The sequence below is a fragment of the Littorina saxatilis genome, linkage group LG5 (genome assembly GCF_037325665.1).
Source record: "Littorina saxatilis isolate snail1 linkage group LG5, US_GU_Lsax_2.0, whole genome shotgun sequence".
NCBI classification, from domain to species: Eukaryota; Metazoa; Mollusca; class Gastropoda; order Littorinimorpha; family Littorinidae; genus Littorina; species Littorina saxatilis.
In genome coordinates, this window is record NC_090249.1 from 38048013 (window position 1) to 38065723 (window position 17711).

At 40.9% G+C, this 17711-nt stretch overlaps 2 protein-coding genes across 18 annotated transcripts in view; one reads left to right on the forward strand and one right to left on the reverse strand.

Annotated features, from left to right (window-relative positions):
- Positions 1–4319, forward strand: part of LOC138967066 (polypyrimidine tract-binding protein 2-like) — a 97099-nt gene extending 92780 nt beyond the window's left edge. For all 17 annotated transcript variants that reach the window (XM_070339539.1, XM_070339529.1, XM_070339546.1 and 14 more), the window contains one exon: positions 374–4319. In XM_070339539.1, coding sequence (XP_070195640.1) covers positions 374–442 — 69 coding nt within the window. In that variant the 3' untranslated portion in view covers positions 443–4319. The remainder of the gene's footprint in view (positions 1–373) is intronic.
- Positions 4320–9240: 4921 nt separating this feature from the next.
- On the reverse strand, positions 9241–17699 carry LOC138967070 (mitochondrial import inner membrane translocase subunit Tim29-like). Its single transcript, XM_070339550.1, has 2 exons — positions 17594–17699; positions 9241–10142 (listed from the first exon to the last, which is right to left on the reverse strand). Exons 1-2 carry the CDS (start codon positions 17685–17687, stop codon positions 9607–9609), a joined length of 630 nt encoding a protein of 209 aa, XP_070195651.1. The 5' UTR covers positions 17688–17699; the 3' UTR covers positions 9241–9606.
- Between the last annotated feature and the right edge of the window lie 12 nt (positions 17700–17711).

Here is a 17711-nt window from a genome sequence, read left to right on the forward strand (position 1 = left end):
AACACTTTGATTTATTTTCTCTACGAAAGATTCTTGTATTGAAGGCAGCTCTGCGTTCTTGAAGTGGAGTAAATTATCAGAAATGTTATGTCTGTGAAATTGAGTGGAATATATATATAGCAGAGCTTTTGTGCTGGTTGACTAGACAGAGCATGAGATTGGTCAACACTTTTTTTATTTATTTTCTCTAGGAAAGATGCTTGTATTGAAGGCAGCTCTGCGTTCTTGAAGTGGATTAAGTTATCAGAAATGTTAAGTCCGTTGAATTGAATGGAAAATATATAGCAGAGCTTTTGTGCTAGTTGACTATGGGGCGAACATGAGATTGGTTGACACTGTAGCAAAGAACTAATAGTTTGTGTTTTGTTTGCAGGGCATGCACAACACGCAGCTGGGAGAGAACAGTCACTTGAGGGTGTCCTTCTCCAAGTCCACCATCTAGACTGTCGCCCCCCTGCCTGTCTGTCGCCATCTCAGTCCTGATGCAGCAGCACCCTTGATACAACATTCACCATCCATAACAAGGACAGGCTTCTTGTCATGCTACACCATTGGATCGTTGATTTTAAACAAAAGAAACTTTTTTAAATTAATGTTCAGAAACAAACAGAAATGTTACTAAAGAGAACAGTTGCACCTCATGAGCTCAGTGGTATATTTTTCCTTGTGGAGAGGCAAGAGTTGCCTGCCCCCGTGCGGTGGCAAGAGTAGTGTGCCCCGGTGGTCTTGATGGCGCCTCCAGCAAGCCCCGCTGGTGGTACAGGTTGTCAGCGCTGCTGGGGTTTTAAGTGCCTTTGTTTTATAGCTGTGCAGCTGACACCTCTTGCCGTAATCCTATGAAAACATTCGTTATCTGTCCCTGTTTTCACCAGAGGTAATTGACCCCCTTTTCATAATTAGCAAGAAGCAAAAACCATGTAGCTGCCAGATCAAATGGCTCTTGCTTGAAAATTTTATCTCTACAGTGTCCAGTTTGGCAGGGGAAAAATCGTTTCTAAACAAATGTTATTCGTCCAGTTATTACGTTGCAATTTTGTTTACGGGTTTGAAGATTTTTCAGACTTAACACGGTTATCTGTAATGTGCAAAGGATTTTTGTTTGTTTTCTTAAGGAGGGAGAATTGTTTTTTGAAAACATTTTTTATACGATGAAATCAGTACCAAATGGGAACGTGCATTATTAGTGCAGACCAAATGGTTTTCATTTTGTATTGGGGAGGAGGCCTCGGAAGTATACACGTAGATCTCCCGATCCTGTTGACAGCTTTTTGTTCTTGTAACGTCCCCGAACCTGGGACCGTGAGGTAGTTTCAAACCAGACACGGAGTGTGTGAGACTGTATGTTAAAAGGCAGCAACAGCACAGTGGGACGTGGAGACTTTTTGGTTCATGTAAAGAGCACTTTATGGGGTAAGCAAAATGTTGAGATGAACAAGCATGACCTGTAAGAGAGTGTGGGATTAAATTCACAAGCGCCGCCTGCCCGAGTCTTGGCTTTCTAAGCTGGAGATTTTGCCACCCTCCACTGTGTGTAGTTGCAAACACAGCGTGGAAGCAGGTGCTGAGTTGCAGAGAAGGATTTGTAAATGAAGTTGCACGGAGCAGACTTTGTGTTCAACTGCTGGCAGAACTTGACTCGAGATGGTGATGGCAAGACTGTCACAGAAATTCTGGCTCGGTCAGCTGAGACTGGGGCAGGTGGCAGGATGTTCCCATTAGTTAAGTTCCCTTAAGGACCCAAGAAATCCATTTATTAAGACAGTGATTTTTGCAAGGAATTTTGGAGATGGATGGAGTAATGAAGCACTTGAAAAAACAAACTGGGCTGTGCTAGGAGGGTCAAGAGAATTTGATGCACATGATGTGTACCCTACTTTGGCCGCCTGTGTAAACGTTTGCACCTCAGGCGTGCTTACATGACATGTAGGGTTGGGAGGGGTGGGTGTGTGTCGTTGTGTGTGATTTCAGCCATGCATTGGTCATTTTTATTTGTTTGATGTTCATCTGTAAAGTGTTTTGGAGGGGTGTTTAAAAAAATACTGGAGTTAGATATATATTTTTGCATTTGTGAGTCATCAATATTTTGTAATGTTAAGTTGATTTTTGACGACCAGGGTGTGAAATGAAATTGTGTAAATTTGATCAAGCCATCATCTAAACTCTCTCTCCTTCCCCCAAACTTTTCTTCTACAATTCTGCATGGATTTTCTCGTGCTAAACCAAGAGCATGACATTCTTGTTCATCATGTGTAGTGTTCGTTGTGTACTCGGTCGTGTCGAGGTCCTTGGAATTTTTAATGGATTTTTACCCCCATTGTTGACAAAGGATGGCACATGAAGTTAAAAGCAGTATCTGTTGCTGTGTGGCTAAACTATGCCAATGCAGACTCAATTTGCACCATCCTTGTCAGATCATGAGATGATTGACATGAAAATCAGCATTCCACACCATTCCCTGTGGAAATTATGCTTTAGCGCAGAGAAACATTCACTGAGTTTGCCTTGGCAGGAAGGAAAAAATATAACGTAAATTTCTTTGCTCTGATTTGCAAAGTATTTGTTCTATTAAATTCTTTTTGTTTTGTTTTTCACACTGCAGATTTCCAGTGCGAGTTGAATCAGCTACTTTTTAATGAAAGTGAGGTTATGATTTGAACCTCTAGCAATTACAACATTGTTTCGGGGCATAAAATTGTTCCCTCTGTGTTTATGGAATGCCTCACTTTTTATGTTACATTAGCCAGCTGGGACTGCTTGAGTTTTAGCTTTTGTGGGCTATTTCAAGGTTCTTGTGCAGACCTTTTGGGGGAGAAATCTTTCTCCTCTCTTTTGTAAATGATTCTGTCTGACCTTCTTGGTGTCCATTTGTTTTTTACACTGTTGTCAATCAGGTGTTTTTGTACGTTACAGCGGTGTCACACGGGCGAACCGAGCTAGTCGCGTGAGCCTGTTTCATGTAGTAACTTAGTGCCAACAACATTTTTCCTTTCAAACTTGGACAACTGTCTTGGACATCTTCTGTGACCAACACTTGTTTCTGGTAAGGTTGATCTGAAACAAAGCTGAAACTTTGACTAGCATAATGGTTAGGGCATCTTCATTTCCCTCTCAAATTGACGGCTTTGTGTCAGTCGACGTTGAACCAGTGTTTTCCGTGTCAAAAAGTTCTTGCTCGACTTCAACAGTTTCTTTGACTTGACAGTTTACTTGTGTGTACGACTATATGGTTTTCGGTTGTTTTTAGTATTAACTATGTCAGGTTTTGATAGTTGTTTTGTAGCTGTTGTCTGTTGAAAAACAAGCGAGGCGTCGCAGTCATTATGTCACTCTAAAAGTTTTCTTGAGAGAAAAATACGCTCATCACCATCGTTACCTGTAGCCTAGTGTGTTTTACTCACTGTTGTTTTCAGTCGTGCGTTTCGTGCCCATTGTTTTATGACCTCGCATCCCACCACAGGTTGATGCACATTTGGCAAAGATCACGTCAAGCCCTCAGGGGATTTTTATGCAAATGTTCTTCAGCAACAACTCTGTGTGGTGTGTCTAGGCTTAGCTGTGTGTACACCAGCGGTGGGAGCGAGGGGGTTTGAGATCTGGCCCCGAAATCCACAAGGAGAGGGGACTTTTTTTTAAATGTGCCTATCTGAGGGATCAACACGAAAAACCAGGCTATGGACGTGTGTTTTTCATGTACTAGAAAAGCTTTTTATTTATTGATTGCGTCTGCAAAACCCTTACATTTTTTTACAAGGATGTTGCAGCCTTATTTACACATAAGACATGCCTCAGATTGTTTTTAAATTTTTGAAAATGTATCAGTTGACAGATTTACACACACAAAAATGAATTGTATATCGCAATCGTATGATATTAAATACCATTTTGTAATAAAAGTTTCAGACCGAACTGTGTTGCGATTAACATCAAACTTCTCTGGGCTCCGTTACTTGCAACTGCTCTTTCTGAGCTTGGCACTTTATTTTCCCTACAAAATCTAATCAGACAACGCTCTGTACTGTGACCTGTACATACTTTTTTCTCTGTTGCTTTGTACTCCCTTTTTTTCCTCCAATCTTCCGCGTTGGATTTTCTGTTGTTTTTCTCTTTCCTTGTAGTTGACTTGTGGCGGAAGTTAACCCCATTTTTTATTCAGTTTCCTCTTCATGTCTTCTTCTGGAACTGTTTCATGTTTTTTCATGTAGATGTTTTAGCTTTGCTATGTGTAGTGACTAATACTATATGTGTGTACGTGTAGCCACTTTCTTTCTGATGCTTCATGAACATGTCTGGATAAGGGTCAATAAACTTTCTGTTCTGCACTCTCTTCTTTCTCCGACTCTTCTTCTCCGACTTCTTGCACTTTGGACAGGGATGCCAGCTCAAATTCTTATCTCCTCATTGCGTCAAGCTTCTGTTCCTATCACTAAGGGCTCGCAAACAAAATCCTTTCGAATCTTTTTGACACTTGGAAAGTCTTCTCTGCGACTGCAAGTCGCATATTTGTGATATGCAGCTTAAAACGCACCTTTTCAAAAAGAAACGGTAGGTAAACTTGCAAATGAGGCAGAGCGCTATTTTAAGATCTGAGAAACAAAGGGACATAAGTGCTCTAAATTTACACGAGATGTACAAGAGTAACTCGCTCAGACTCATGTTGTGTATGTATTCATTTAGAGCCCTTGGTTTCTAAGATCTACTCTTTTTTGTTTAGCTTCAAAAGCATATCTACAAGCAGAGGCTTCAGACACTATATGCACCTGTGCTGAACATTTCCTTCACATTTTTATGAACATTCCAATTATTTAGTTATTCTGAGCTGGTATCCCAAACTAGACGGTCTTTATCTTTGCTGAGGGGCTCTATTGCACTTACTAGAAAATAGTTGTGTGATGTGCCTGTCAGAGTATTTCCACACCATCAATTCTTCTCATCTGTGTCTTGGTTTCCAGTAAACTTTTCTCGTCATTCAACTTTGGTACAAATTTACAGTATTTTTCACTTTGTGAATGCTGCGCTCCTGCTTGCTTGGTTGCTGGGAATTCAATATCGCGAAGCTGATGGTGGATTACTAGGGACAGGTACCTCGAAGCTGGGACATCATGAGGCTTTACCAAATAATCCATACAATTGCTCAGAATGAAAAACAAGTCGCGTAAGGCGAAAATACAACATTTAGTCAAGTAGCTGTCGAACTCACAGAATGAAACTGAACGCAATGCCATTTTTCAGCAAGACCGTATACTCGTAGCATCGTCAGTCCACCGCTCATGACAAAGGCAGTGAAATTGACAAGAAGAGCGGGGTAGTAGTTGCGCTAAGAAGGATAGCACGCTTTTCTGTACCTCTCTTTGTTTTAACTTTCTGAGCGTGTTTTTAATCCAAACATATCATATCTATATGTTTTTGGAATCAGGAACCGACAAGGAATAAGATGAAAGTGTTTTTAAATTGATTTCGACAATTTAATTTTGATAATAATTTTTTTATATTTAATTTTCAGAGCTTGTTTTTAATCCAAATATAACATATTTATATGTTTTTGGAATCAGAAAATGATGGAGAATAAGATGAACGTAAATTTGGATCGTTTTATAAATTTTTATTTTTTTTTTACAATTTTCAGATTTTTAATGACCAAAGTCATTAATTAATTTTTAAGCCACCAAGCTGAAATGCAATACCGAAGTCCGGGCTTCGTCGAAGATTACTTGACCAAAATTTCAACCAATTTGGTTGAAAAATGAGGGCGTGACAGTGCCGCCTCAACTTTCACGAAAAGCCGGATATGACGTCATCAAAGACATTTATCAAAAAAATGAAAAAAACGTTCGGGGATTTCATACCCAGGAACTCTCATGTCAAATTTCATAAAGATCGGTCCAGTAGTTTAGTCTGAATCGCTCTACACACACACACATACACCACAACCCTCGTCTCAATTCCCCCCTCTACGTTAAAACATTTAGTCAAAACTTGACTAAATGTAAAAAGACAACCATGATGAAGTCTTGCACAGAACAAAGAAACCATTGATCAACACTAGTTTATTGTGATTAAAGGTGGAAACCCCTGTATCTAGCTGAAAAGTGATTTACAGAAACATTCTGGTCATGATCGTCAGGCTGAAGGAAAAAATCTCTGAAAACTGGCAGGCCCATGGGCTGCCCGGCCCATGTTGGGATTATGCCCCCAGATCGCAAAATTTAGTCAATTTAAATCTCTTGCATTCATAACACCCCATATGATTTACATGAATTGTTTTTTTAACATTATTTGAAAAAGCAACGAGTAAACCTGATATGACACAGCAAGCCATTTAGTAGTCTGTTGATCCTACACACTGTACTTGCTGTCTTTTCCTCCAAATGTCCCGCAGTCGAAGTGCCTAAATAAAATTGAAGTCACGTCTTATGGAACCTCAATCTCTTCCAAAGCCTTGTGAAATCTTTGACGTCAAAACTAAAAGATGTCGCTAGAAAGTATACATGTATGTTCTGAAAATCTTCCAGGGGAAACAGCAAGCACAAAAGTGTTCCCAGAATGACGTTTGTTATTGTTATATGAAGTCTTATATCTCCAGACTCGGACTCAAGGCACAGGGATCTATTTATGCCGTGTGAGATGGAATATTTGACTCACATGCGAAGCAAAAGTGAGTCTATGTACTCACCCGAGTCGTCCGTCCGGACGTCCGTCCGGAAAACTTTAACGTTGGATATTTCTTGGACACTATTCAGTCTATCAGTACCAAATTTGGCAAGATGGTGTATGATGACAAGGCCCCAAAAAACATACATAGCATCTTGACCTTGCTTCAAGGTCAAGGTCGCAGGGGCCATAAATGTTGCCTAAAAAACAGCTATTTTTCACATTTTTCCCATTTTCTCTGAAGTTTTTGAGATTCAATACCTCACCTATATATGATATATAGGGCAAAGTAAGCCCCATCTTTTGATACCAGTTTGGTTTACCTTGCTTCAAGGTCAAGGTCACAGGAGCTCTTCAAAGTTGGATTGTATACATATTTTGAAGTGACCTTGACCCTGAACTATGGAAGATAACTGTTTCAAACTTAACAAGAAGAGCAAACGCTCGATCGAGTCACTTTCGCAGTTCTGAATATTATATGAGGCATCAGATGGACAGGAAGAAATTGCTATTCACAACACAATGAGTCACGTTCACATAAAATTTGAGCCCGGTCACTTTTATAGTTTCCGAGAAAAGCCCAACGTTAAGTTGTGTGTTGCCGAACAGAAAAGGCTAGTTATCTCCCTTGTTTTTCTGATAACGTTCGTAAAAGGCTACAGATGTAAATACTTTGATGTAAAGAATAATCCTACAAAGTTTCAATCACATCCGATGAACTTTGTCAAAGATATAAAATGTCTAATTTTTCCTTTGACGCTGACCTGTGACCTTGAAAAAGGTCAAAGGTCAACGAAACCATCGTTAAAGTGTAGAGGTCATTGGAGGTCACGACTAAACAAAATATGAGCCCGATCGCTTTGATAGTTTCCGAGAAAAGATATAAAATGTCTAATTTTTCCTTTGACGCTGACCTGTGACCTTGAAAAAGGTCAAAGGTCAACGAAACCATCGTTAAAGTGTAGAGGTCATTGGAGGTCACGACTAAACAAAATATGAGCCCGATCGCTTTGATAGTTTCCGAGAAAAGTCCAACGTTAAGGTGGTGTCTACGGACGGCCGGCCGGACGGCCGGACGGACGGCCGGCCGGACAGACTAACACTGACCGATTACATAGAGTCACTTTTTCTCAAGTGACTCAAAAATTATGTGGGGCACATGTTATGCTTTCATCATGAGACACATTTGGTCACATATGATCAAGGTCAAGGTCACTTTGACCCTTATGAAATGTGACCAAAATAAGGTAGTGAACCACTAAAAGTGACCATATCTCATGGTAGAAAGAGCCAATAAGCACCATTGTACTTCCTATGTCTTGAATTAACAGCTTTGTGTTGGATGACCTTGACCTTGGGTCAAGGTCACATGTATTTTGGTAGGAAAAATGTGTAAAGCAGTTCTTAGTGTATGATGTCATTGCTAGGTTTAGTTATTTGACCTTGTAAACAGGAATCGCTTGACAAGTGGCCCCCTTCATCCCCCCCTTCCTCGTCCTGATATGGCTCTGCGTAGTCGGCTGGACGTTAAGCAACAAATAAACAAACAAACCTTGACCCTGAAGGTCAAGGTCATGTAAAGGTCAAGGTCAAGCATGTGAGTCGTATGGGCTTTGCCCTTCTTGTTTACACAATACATCACGCATTCACATCGACCAGCAGATCGCAGCCATTTCGGCGCATATCCTACTTTTCACAGCCTATTATTCCAAGTCACACGGGTATTTTGGTGGACATTTTTTATCTATGCCTATACAATTTTGCCAGAAAAGACCCTTTTGTCAATCGTGGGATCTTTAACGTGCACACCCCAATGTAGTGTACACGAAGGGACCTCGATTTTTCGTCTCATCCGAAAGACTAGCACTTGAACCCACCACCTAAGTTAGGAAAGGGGGGGAGAAAATTGCTAACGCCCTGACCCAGGGTCGAACTCGCAACCTCTCGCTTCTGAGCGCAAGTGCGTTACCACTCGGCCACCCAGTCCCAGTTTGTTTCGGTGACTTTATCTTCATGAGCAGTGGAAAATTAGGTCCCTGCCACACTAGTTTGACACGACCTTATTTATATGATATACACACGGGTGAGTATCCGGTAGTTATTTAATGGGTGGTCTTTCACCTGTGTGGGATAATCTACTGTTCAGTGCCTGACACTGCCCCACATTTGCTTGTAAATTTCCATGCCAGGCCTGACCTTGTTGACCCACCCCAAAACAAAGCTTGGTCAGGGAAAGCTAATGGGTTCCCAAGGCAGGATGTTCATAGTATAGGATGTTTAAGTTGTAAAAGTTCTGTTGGCTAGAGAGGGACCAAAAATTAATAATAGCGCTGTTCTAATTCATTCACCACTTCTGCGAACATGATTCATTTTGGGGCTGGGTGCAAGAAATAAACCTCTGGCTAGAGTGCAAAACAACTGGCTGAGAATCGACCAATTTCATAACAAAATACATGTACCTCTTCAGTGAAATATTTTGAATATGGTTAACTTGGAGTACTTTCACTGTAAAAAACAAGTAATTGCAGACACTCATACCTGCACACTTGCATGCATTCAACTTTCAAGAATCACACACATAATTACCAAATAAAATGTTTCTCTTTCCATGTTTATTTTAAACCACAACAAAAAATAATCCATGTAAAGCACACAACCAATTACAGAGAAAAGAAAACCATGTACACCGACTTGTACAAGTCATGCAATGCAGTTTCCACACATTAGAAACACAAAACTGAAAGCCCGAAGAGTTCAATCATAATCATCCCAATTCAACTGAACAACTGCTCCACCCTCTGTCCTTTTATTACACACAATTGTGGCTTCCTACTCATTCTATCGCTCCCTTGCAAACCTGACCACACACATGTATGTATGTATGTATGCAGGCGCACCACACAAACACTCGTACAGTCTTTCAACAGAACTACAAGGCTAGCACCAGCCAAAGCACAATCACTGGGTTTCCTGTACTCCTATAGCAGTCGGCGTGCTCTTCACTCTATGCCCCTCTGCGTCCCATTCATCAGGGTTCACATCGAATTCATGCATAGCTTTGCGAAGGTAGAACCACCGTCCAAGCACACCCACGTCCAAAACCTGCTTGTGAAAGTCCAGCCACTGAGGCCTCACCAGTTTGCAGCGAGCATCAAAGGTGTCCACAGCAGGTTCGTACCCGGCCAGCCATATCAGCGAGAACAGACCACAGTTTGTGTAACGAATCCTGCCTTCACGGTAGTACATCTGTATTGTCTGAATGTGATCATCTGATTGGCGATTCCTGATGGGGTCGCCGAGAAGGAGGAGGTCGTGGTGGCAGTCGGACAGCGCTGTTTCAAAGTGGCTCTCGGAGGGGCTGGTCTTGGCCAGTACAGCGCCAGAGGTAAGGAGACTGATGTAGAAGGTAGCCTTTCTGGGGGCGTCTTTCATGTCCTGCACAGCGTCCAGTACCGCCGCCTTGTAGTCTGTGAATATGCTGTTGAAGAAGCCACCTGATTGACAGATAGGACAATTAAATACACACACTCAGCACATACTTTACCCTGTACTTCAATCAAGTGTTCATGGTCATTTCAAATACAGACGGTTAGCTGATTGAAAGGAAAGTTGTTTCACATTCTAAAATCATGCATAAATTCATGATGCAAATAGCAATAACACCTACTATTCCCATAGACGGTCTGACTAAATACTACGCGGACACACGCGGCCTTGCGCTACCAAACTAAAGCATGTACATGTACTTTTTTTTTTTAATATATATAGTATCTTCACAACATTATCTGACTTTATACCAAGTTTTAAGTCACAGAAATAAAAAAATAAGGGAGTTATGATGTATTTTGCGACAAGCTATCAAGCGAAAGTGAAAGCATCGCGGTTCAGCGTCCGACCATGTTCGCATTGATCTAAGAACGCAGGCTCAACCTCAAAATAAAGAATGCTCATGTAATGTTTTTATATATCTAGAATCTTCACAAGATTATCATACTTTGTATCGAGTTTTAAGTCACAGAAATTATAAAGAAAAAAAGAAGTTATGATGCATTTTCGAAGAGATAGTGAGCGAAAGTGCAAGCATAGGATATCTGCGTCCGACCATGTTCGCATTGTTTTTAGAATCGCAGGCACGACAATAAATTAAAGTACAGTTGTTTAATATTCTTATATATCTAGTATCTTCAGGACATCGTCTGCCTTAACACCGAGTTTTAAGTCACAGAAATTAAAAAGTTATGATGCATTTTGGAAGACTCTAGCGAGGAGGATGATAATGATGAAAATTATGATAATGATACTCGAATGAATGGAGCAAAAGAGAGCGATAACTAGAAATATGAACATCAGCATGTACAACAACAACAACAACAACAACAACAACAACAACAACAACAACAACAACAACAACAACAACAACAGTCTGCGTGTGAGTGTGTTTGTGTTTGTTAGTGTATACGTGAGTGTTTGTGTGTGTGTGTGCGCGTGTGCGTGCCCGGTGTGCCAGTGTGTGCGTGCCCGGTGTGTCAGTGTGTGCCCGGTATGTTCATCCAATATTCGTATAGATCTAGTATATCCATAACATTACCTGATTTTGTATCGAGTTTTAAGTCATAAAAATTAAAATGAAGGGAGTTATGATGCATGTAAATGTAATTTTGTTTATATATACAGTATCTAAATTAGTATATATGCGTGTTTGTGTGTGTGTGTGCGAGAGTTCCGGCGTGCGTGCGTGAGCTACCAGCATGTACAACAACAACAACAACAAAATCAAGTCAATTTCATGTGTGCTTGTGTGTGTATGTGTGCTTGTGAGTGAGTGTGTGTGTGTGTGCGTGAGCGGCCAGCATGTACAACAGCAACAACTACAACATCAAGTCAATTTCACACTTTCGACAAAATTGTCTCGTGTCCGGGATCAATAATGTGGAGGCTACATGTAATATATTTCTTTGGGACCAACTTGAAGTCGATAAGAGTAGTATGACAAATGAAGTGCCTCATCCACAATTTGGCTTGTCATTTCAGCCATAGAAAACAGGGGCGATGTCAATCGTGTCAACTTGAGTGCTCGCGTAACAACTTGAGTAGGATGGGGGTTGGACCGTTCGAAACTCTATTGACCGGAACCCTACTGGCCCAAATACTACATGCGTGATGTCGTCGTGGAATTTCTGCGTAACTCCATTCTTGGCGATTTTGATCCCTTAGATTTAGTCATTCATTCTCACAGAGACAATATTCTCTCAAATACGTCGATATGAAAATGTGTATGTTTCTGTGTGTGTGTGTGTGTGTGCTATTTGCGAAAATTGACACATTCACGCACACGCATGAATGCGAACGTGTGCGCATACAAACACACACACACACTCACTGACGCACACACACAAACACTCACAACCCCCCCCCTCACACACTCTGATACTGCACCGGGCACACACACAAAGACAGACACACAAACACACGCATCATATAACTCCCTTCATTTTTACATTTAGTCAAGTTTTGACTAAATGTTTTAACATAGAGGGGGAATGGAGACGAGGGTCGTGGTGTATGTGTGTGTGCGTAGAGCGATTCAGAGTAAACTACTGGACCGATCTTTATGAAATCCCCAGAATTTGTTTCTCTATTTTTTTTATAAATGTCTTTGATGACGTCATATCCGACTTTTTGTAAAAGTTGAGGCCTCATTTTTCAATAAAATTGATTGAAATTTTGGCCAAGCAATCTTCGACGGAAGCTGGACTTTGGTATGGCATTTCAGCTTGGAGGCTTAAAAATTAATTAATGACTTTGGTGATTAAAAATCTGAAAATTGTAATTAAAATTATTTTTTTATAAAATGATCCAAAATTACGTTAATCTTACTCTTCATCATTTTTTGATTCCAAAAACATATATATATGTTATACTAGATGAATACCCGCTTCGCCGGGTACGGCTTCGCCGGGAAGAAGTCGAGCCGAATACCCGGCTGCGCCGGGGACCCGGCTTTGCCGGGTGTACGCCGGCCTTGCCGGCGCACCGCACGAAGGAAACGCGCAAAACACTGGAGAAAAGTAATACCCGGCTTCGCCGGGACAGTGACCTTCTAAAAATAGTATAATGGGAATATGGATTGAGCGTTGTCAACAGTGACCTTCTAAAAATAGAAACGGGAATATGGATTGACACCACACGAAGGAAGGGAGATAAACGCTGAAAACACTGGAGAAGATAAGGAAGAGTTACTGGGAATGGATCCAGAGAAAAACCAAAATCGGTTCAGCGCAGCGCTGCGCGCTGAGAGCACGTGTTGAAATATCTCATCGACCAGGTTGTGTCCGGGGTGTACCTGAATATGGCCACCAAATTTGAAAGAGATCCATCGAGAACTTTGGCCGTGCATCGCGGACACACACACACACACACAGACAGACACAAGTCGTATATATATATATATATATATATAGAAGATTCGGATTAAAAACAAGCTCTGAAAATTAAAAAGATAAAAATTATGATTAAAAGTAAAATTTCCGAAATCGATTTAAAAACAATTTCATCTTATTCCTTGTCGGTTCCTGATTCCAAAAACATATAGATATGATATGTTTGGATTAAAAACACGCTCAGAAAGTTAAAACGAAGAGAGGTACAGAAAAGCGTGCTATGCAGCACAGCGCAACCACTACCGCGCTAAACAGGCTCCGGCCCCCAACCACATTTGCCATTCTACCACTCTGACCGGCCCCCAAAAAGATTTCAACATTAAACGCACGTTCTCTTGCAACAGCCGCAATCTCATCTATGCCATATCCTGTCTCAAATGCCCCAAAGTACTCTACATTGGTGAGACCGAAAGAACCCTCTCTACCCGCTTCACCGAACATCTGGCAGATATTCGGCATCGCCGCTGTAGGTCTGTTGCCCAACATTTCAACAGCAGCAACCACACCTCCCTGGATGCACGTGTGAAAGGTGTCTGGCAAATGTACAGCACCTCCACAGACAGAAAACAAGTAGAGTCCGATTTCATATTTTCCCTGGGCACATCCACACCTCACGGTTTGAATGCGAAAATGTGATGTACTTGTATTCCCCAAACATACTGTGATTTACGCTACCTGTGTGTGTGTGCTTATGTGTGTATTCATGTGTTTGGTTGTGTGTGTGTGTGTGCGTACGTTTTTTCCCCCCTCCCCCCCCCCCTTTTTTTTTTCCCCTTGGTCCCCCCCCCCCCCCCCTTTTATGAATGTGTATCACTTTTAGTCTAGTATGCCTGTGCCCATGACATCATCCAACCACTTCTCTCCCCTTTCATTCATTTCCGTTCATAGAGTTCCTTCTCTTGTGTGCGTGTTTCCCCTCCATTTTTTTTCAAACCTTGTTCGTTCCGTGTTGCGTCTGCTTTTTGTTGTCTTTTGTGTTCTTGTTTTTCCTGATGAAGCTTCCATAAGCGAAAATTCGTACCGTCTTGTCTCGTTCTTGTATTGGTGAGTACAGTATTCCTTTGTTTTTTTAACTCTAAACAGGCTCGTTAATTTCACTGTGTTTTGCACGAGCGGCGGACTACGGTCATTGTGAAAAAATGCAGTTCATTCAGTTTCATTCTGTGAGTTCCACAGCTTGACTAAATGTAGTAATTTCGCCTTACGCGACTTGTTATTTCTATGACTTAAAAGTCGATACAAAATCAGGAGGTAATGTTATGGATATACTAGATCTATACGAATATTGCATGAACATACCGGGCACAAACACACACACACTCTGACACACCGGGCACACACTGACACACCGGGCCGGCACACACACACGAACGTATACACAAACAAACACTCACACGCAGACTGTTGTTGTTGTACATGCTGATGTTCATTTTTCTAGTTATCGCTCTCTTTTGCTCCATTCCTTCGATCATCATCATCATTATCATAATCATAATTTTCATCATCATTATCATCCTCCTCGCTAGATCTTACAAAATGCATCATAACTCCCTTATTTTTTATTTCTGTGACTTAAAACTCGGTGTAAAGGCAGATGATGTCCTGAAGATACTAGAAATATAAGAATATTAAACAACCGTACTTTAATTTATGGTCGTGCCTGCGATTCTAAAAACAATGCGAACATGGTCGGACGCAGCTATCCGATGCTTGCACTTTCGCTCGCTAGCTCTTCGAAAATGCATCATAACTTCTTTTTTTCTTTATAATTTCTGTGACTTAAAACTCGGTACAAAGTATGATAATGTTGTGAAGATTCTAAATATATACAAATATTACATGAACATTCTTTATTTTGAGGTTGAGCCTGCGTTCTCAGATCAATGCGAATATGGCCGGACGCTGAACCGCGATGCTTTCACTTTCGCTCGATAGCTCGTCGAAAAATACATCATAACTCCCTTATTTTTTTATTTCTGTGACTTAAAACTTGATATAAAGTCAGATAATGTTGTGAAGATACTATATATATATATTCATAGAGTGGTTTGCTTCTTAGTTGGACACCATGGGTTGACAACTCTCGCGATCAGTACCACCTGACCACTGATGAGACACAATAGTGTCGAAACACGTGTCTGGTCTAGGTACAAAAACAATGGTCCTCCTCAAAACTAGATTTCCTGGCCTTGTGATACGTCCCCCACAAAGGGACTTTGCATTGTAAATCTTGGTCCCCCTTGAGGAGGGTCTGATGCTCCAAATAGACTGTCTGTGAAGGGATACTTTTTGTCTCTATCTTTCTCTGCTAAGAGATTTTTACAAATCTCGGAAGAAAGTCTCCGCTGACTTTCAATTGTTTCTTTCACAATATCTGATGTTTTATAAATATATATATATGTAAAATAGTACATGTACATGCTTTAGTTCGGTAGCGCAAGGTAGTGCAACGCCGCGTGTGTCCGCGTAGCATTTAGTCAGACCCCCGCATAGATATACACGTTCTGAGTGATCTTAAAGTTTTCAATGAAAGTATATATCAATCATTTAAATGACCATATCACCCTAAACTTTGTGTGCCCTTTTGCCTACTAAGACATAAGCCTTTTAGCTGAAAACTAATTTTCTTCATACTGTTGAGTGCTGGTTTCTGATAAAAATTTAAACGTCAACACAAGTAGATGGATTTCGGAAACAAATATCACTTATCAGTGGGTTTTGTTATAAGGGCTGGGCCGTGGAAGAGTTGCGCCGCTTGGAAACCGAGGCAATCACATGTTGCTACTAAGGCTAATAAAAAAAAGGTTGTTTTCGATGACAAGGCATAGAAAAAAGAAAAGAAAAAGGGTTGGTAGGTCAGCTTCTTTTCTTCCCGTTCTTTGAATTTTTATTTATTAATTGAAGTTTATTTTTTTATTTAGACAGGCGCATGTAGCTTTCTATTGGTTGAAATTGCTTAAGCTGTGATACCTGGGTGTCGGAGAAGAGTTTCTTTCCTTGTAAAGTATACAAAATCAAATTTTGTCATTTTTCAAATTTTAATGAATATATATTTTTGAAGAGTCATAATAAGTTCTAAGGTAGGGAGGAAAAATATAAAACCATTGAATTTTTTTCTTGGCCTACTGAGTGGAAGAAAGTGATCAGGGCATAAGTGAATATAGTGAGCTCCGATGAGCATATTAAAAGACATCACATAGAGAGAACACTGCGTAACATTAACAGCGGAGCTCATTGATCACTGCAACACCTTGAACACTTGCCACCGCTGAGCATTAACGTGTCATGAAGTGTTTGTCTCACTGTTGCCAAGGGATGCAACTCTGCCACAGCTCTAAAACAATCTGAGCCTGACAGTTATCAACGTCTTTTTTAGTTTTGCATTGTGATTCTCAACATTTCTTGTTTGACAGCCTACCTACCTACTACATGCATGCGTGTGGCTTTCTATGTAACAATACATGTGCCTTTTCTACAAAATCACGGCCTAATTATCTTATTTCTTCTTCCAGTGCATGGAAATATTCATGGACTGAACAGCTAAAAAGTAAAATAAAATAAAACATAAAGTGACACAGGGACTGTCACTGTGTCATTTCACAATGACTGTCAAAACGTCCTTTCCTTGGATTATTTCAAGAGAGACAAGACAAGACAAGACAAAATCTTTATTATCGAGGGTAATAGATAAGCAAGAATATTGCTTTTTTACATCCAGCCCTCGCCCTAATATAGGGTCAACATATATATATATATACATATATATACATATATATATATATATATAGAGAGAGAGAGAGAGAGAGAGAGAGAGAGAGAGAGAGAGAGAGAGAGAGAGAGAGTGTGTGTGCTTGTTTCACGCTGCACCCTACCAGTCAGCATCCTCAAATCCATCAACAGGGAGCGGGGACGTAGCTCAGTTGGTAGCGCGCTGGCTTTGTAGCCAGTTGGTCGCAATCAGCGCGGGTTCGATCCCCACGTTCGGCGAGAGATTTATTTCTCGGAGTCAACTTTGTGCAGACTCTTCGGTGTCCGAACACCCCCGTGTGCACACATGCGCACGAAAAAGATCCCACGTTCACAGCGAAAGTCTCAGGGCTTGGAAGACACGCATGCATCATCTCTCGTCTCTGATTATCATGATCGTATTTCGATACTTTGACGAGACAAACCCAATGCTGGTGTGTCGAAGAAGATAGCCACAGCTGACAGCGGGCTTGTTCGAATCAAAGTATCACACCATATCTCTCTTCAGCGTATTGCCAATACCTGTCCCAATATAGACCAGTTGGTCTAAGAGGATGTTAAACCCTAATAGTCAGTCAGTCAGTCATCATCAACAACCCTGTCAAAACGGCAATGACCTTTGCCAAACGTTTAGTGACCAAATCGAAACCAGTTTCTTACACAATCTTGAATCTAGTATGAGCAAATTTAAACACATGCCCTCAATCATAAGAAAACCATAGTCTCTGAAACATGCAAGATCACCTTTAGAACCTTACCTATGCGTTCAAGGCGACCTCCCTTCCATTTTTCAGGAAGTTTAGGACTAATTTTTGTCAATAACACTCTCCCACGTGTTGAGAAGGACGCCATGACTTTTCTGTGATAGGCTCACAG

Coding starts and splice junctions, on each gene's coding strand:
- LOC138967070 (XM_070339550.1), bottom strand. CDS start 17,687: ATGGCGTCCTTCTCAACACGTGGGAGAGTGTTATTGACAAAAATTAGT. Junction 10,143..17,593: donor AGGTCGCCTTGAACGCATAG/GTAAGGTTCTAA, acceptor TCTGTCAATCAG/GTGGCTTCTTCAACAGCATA.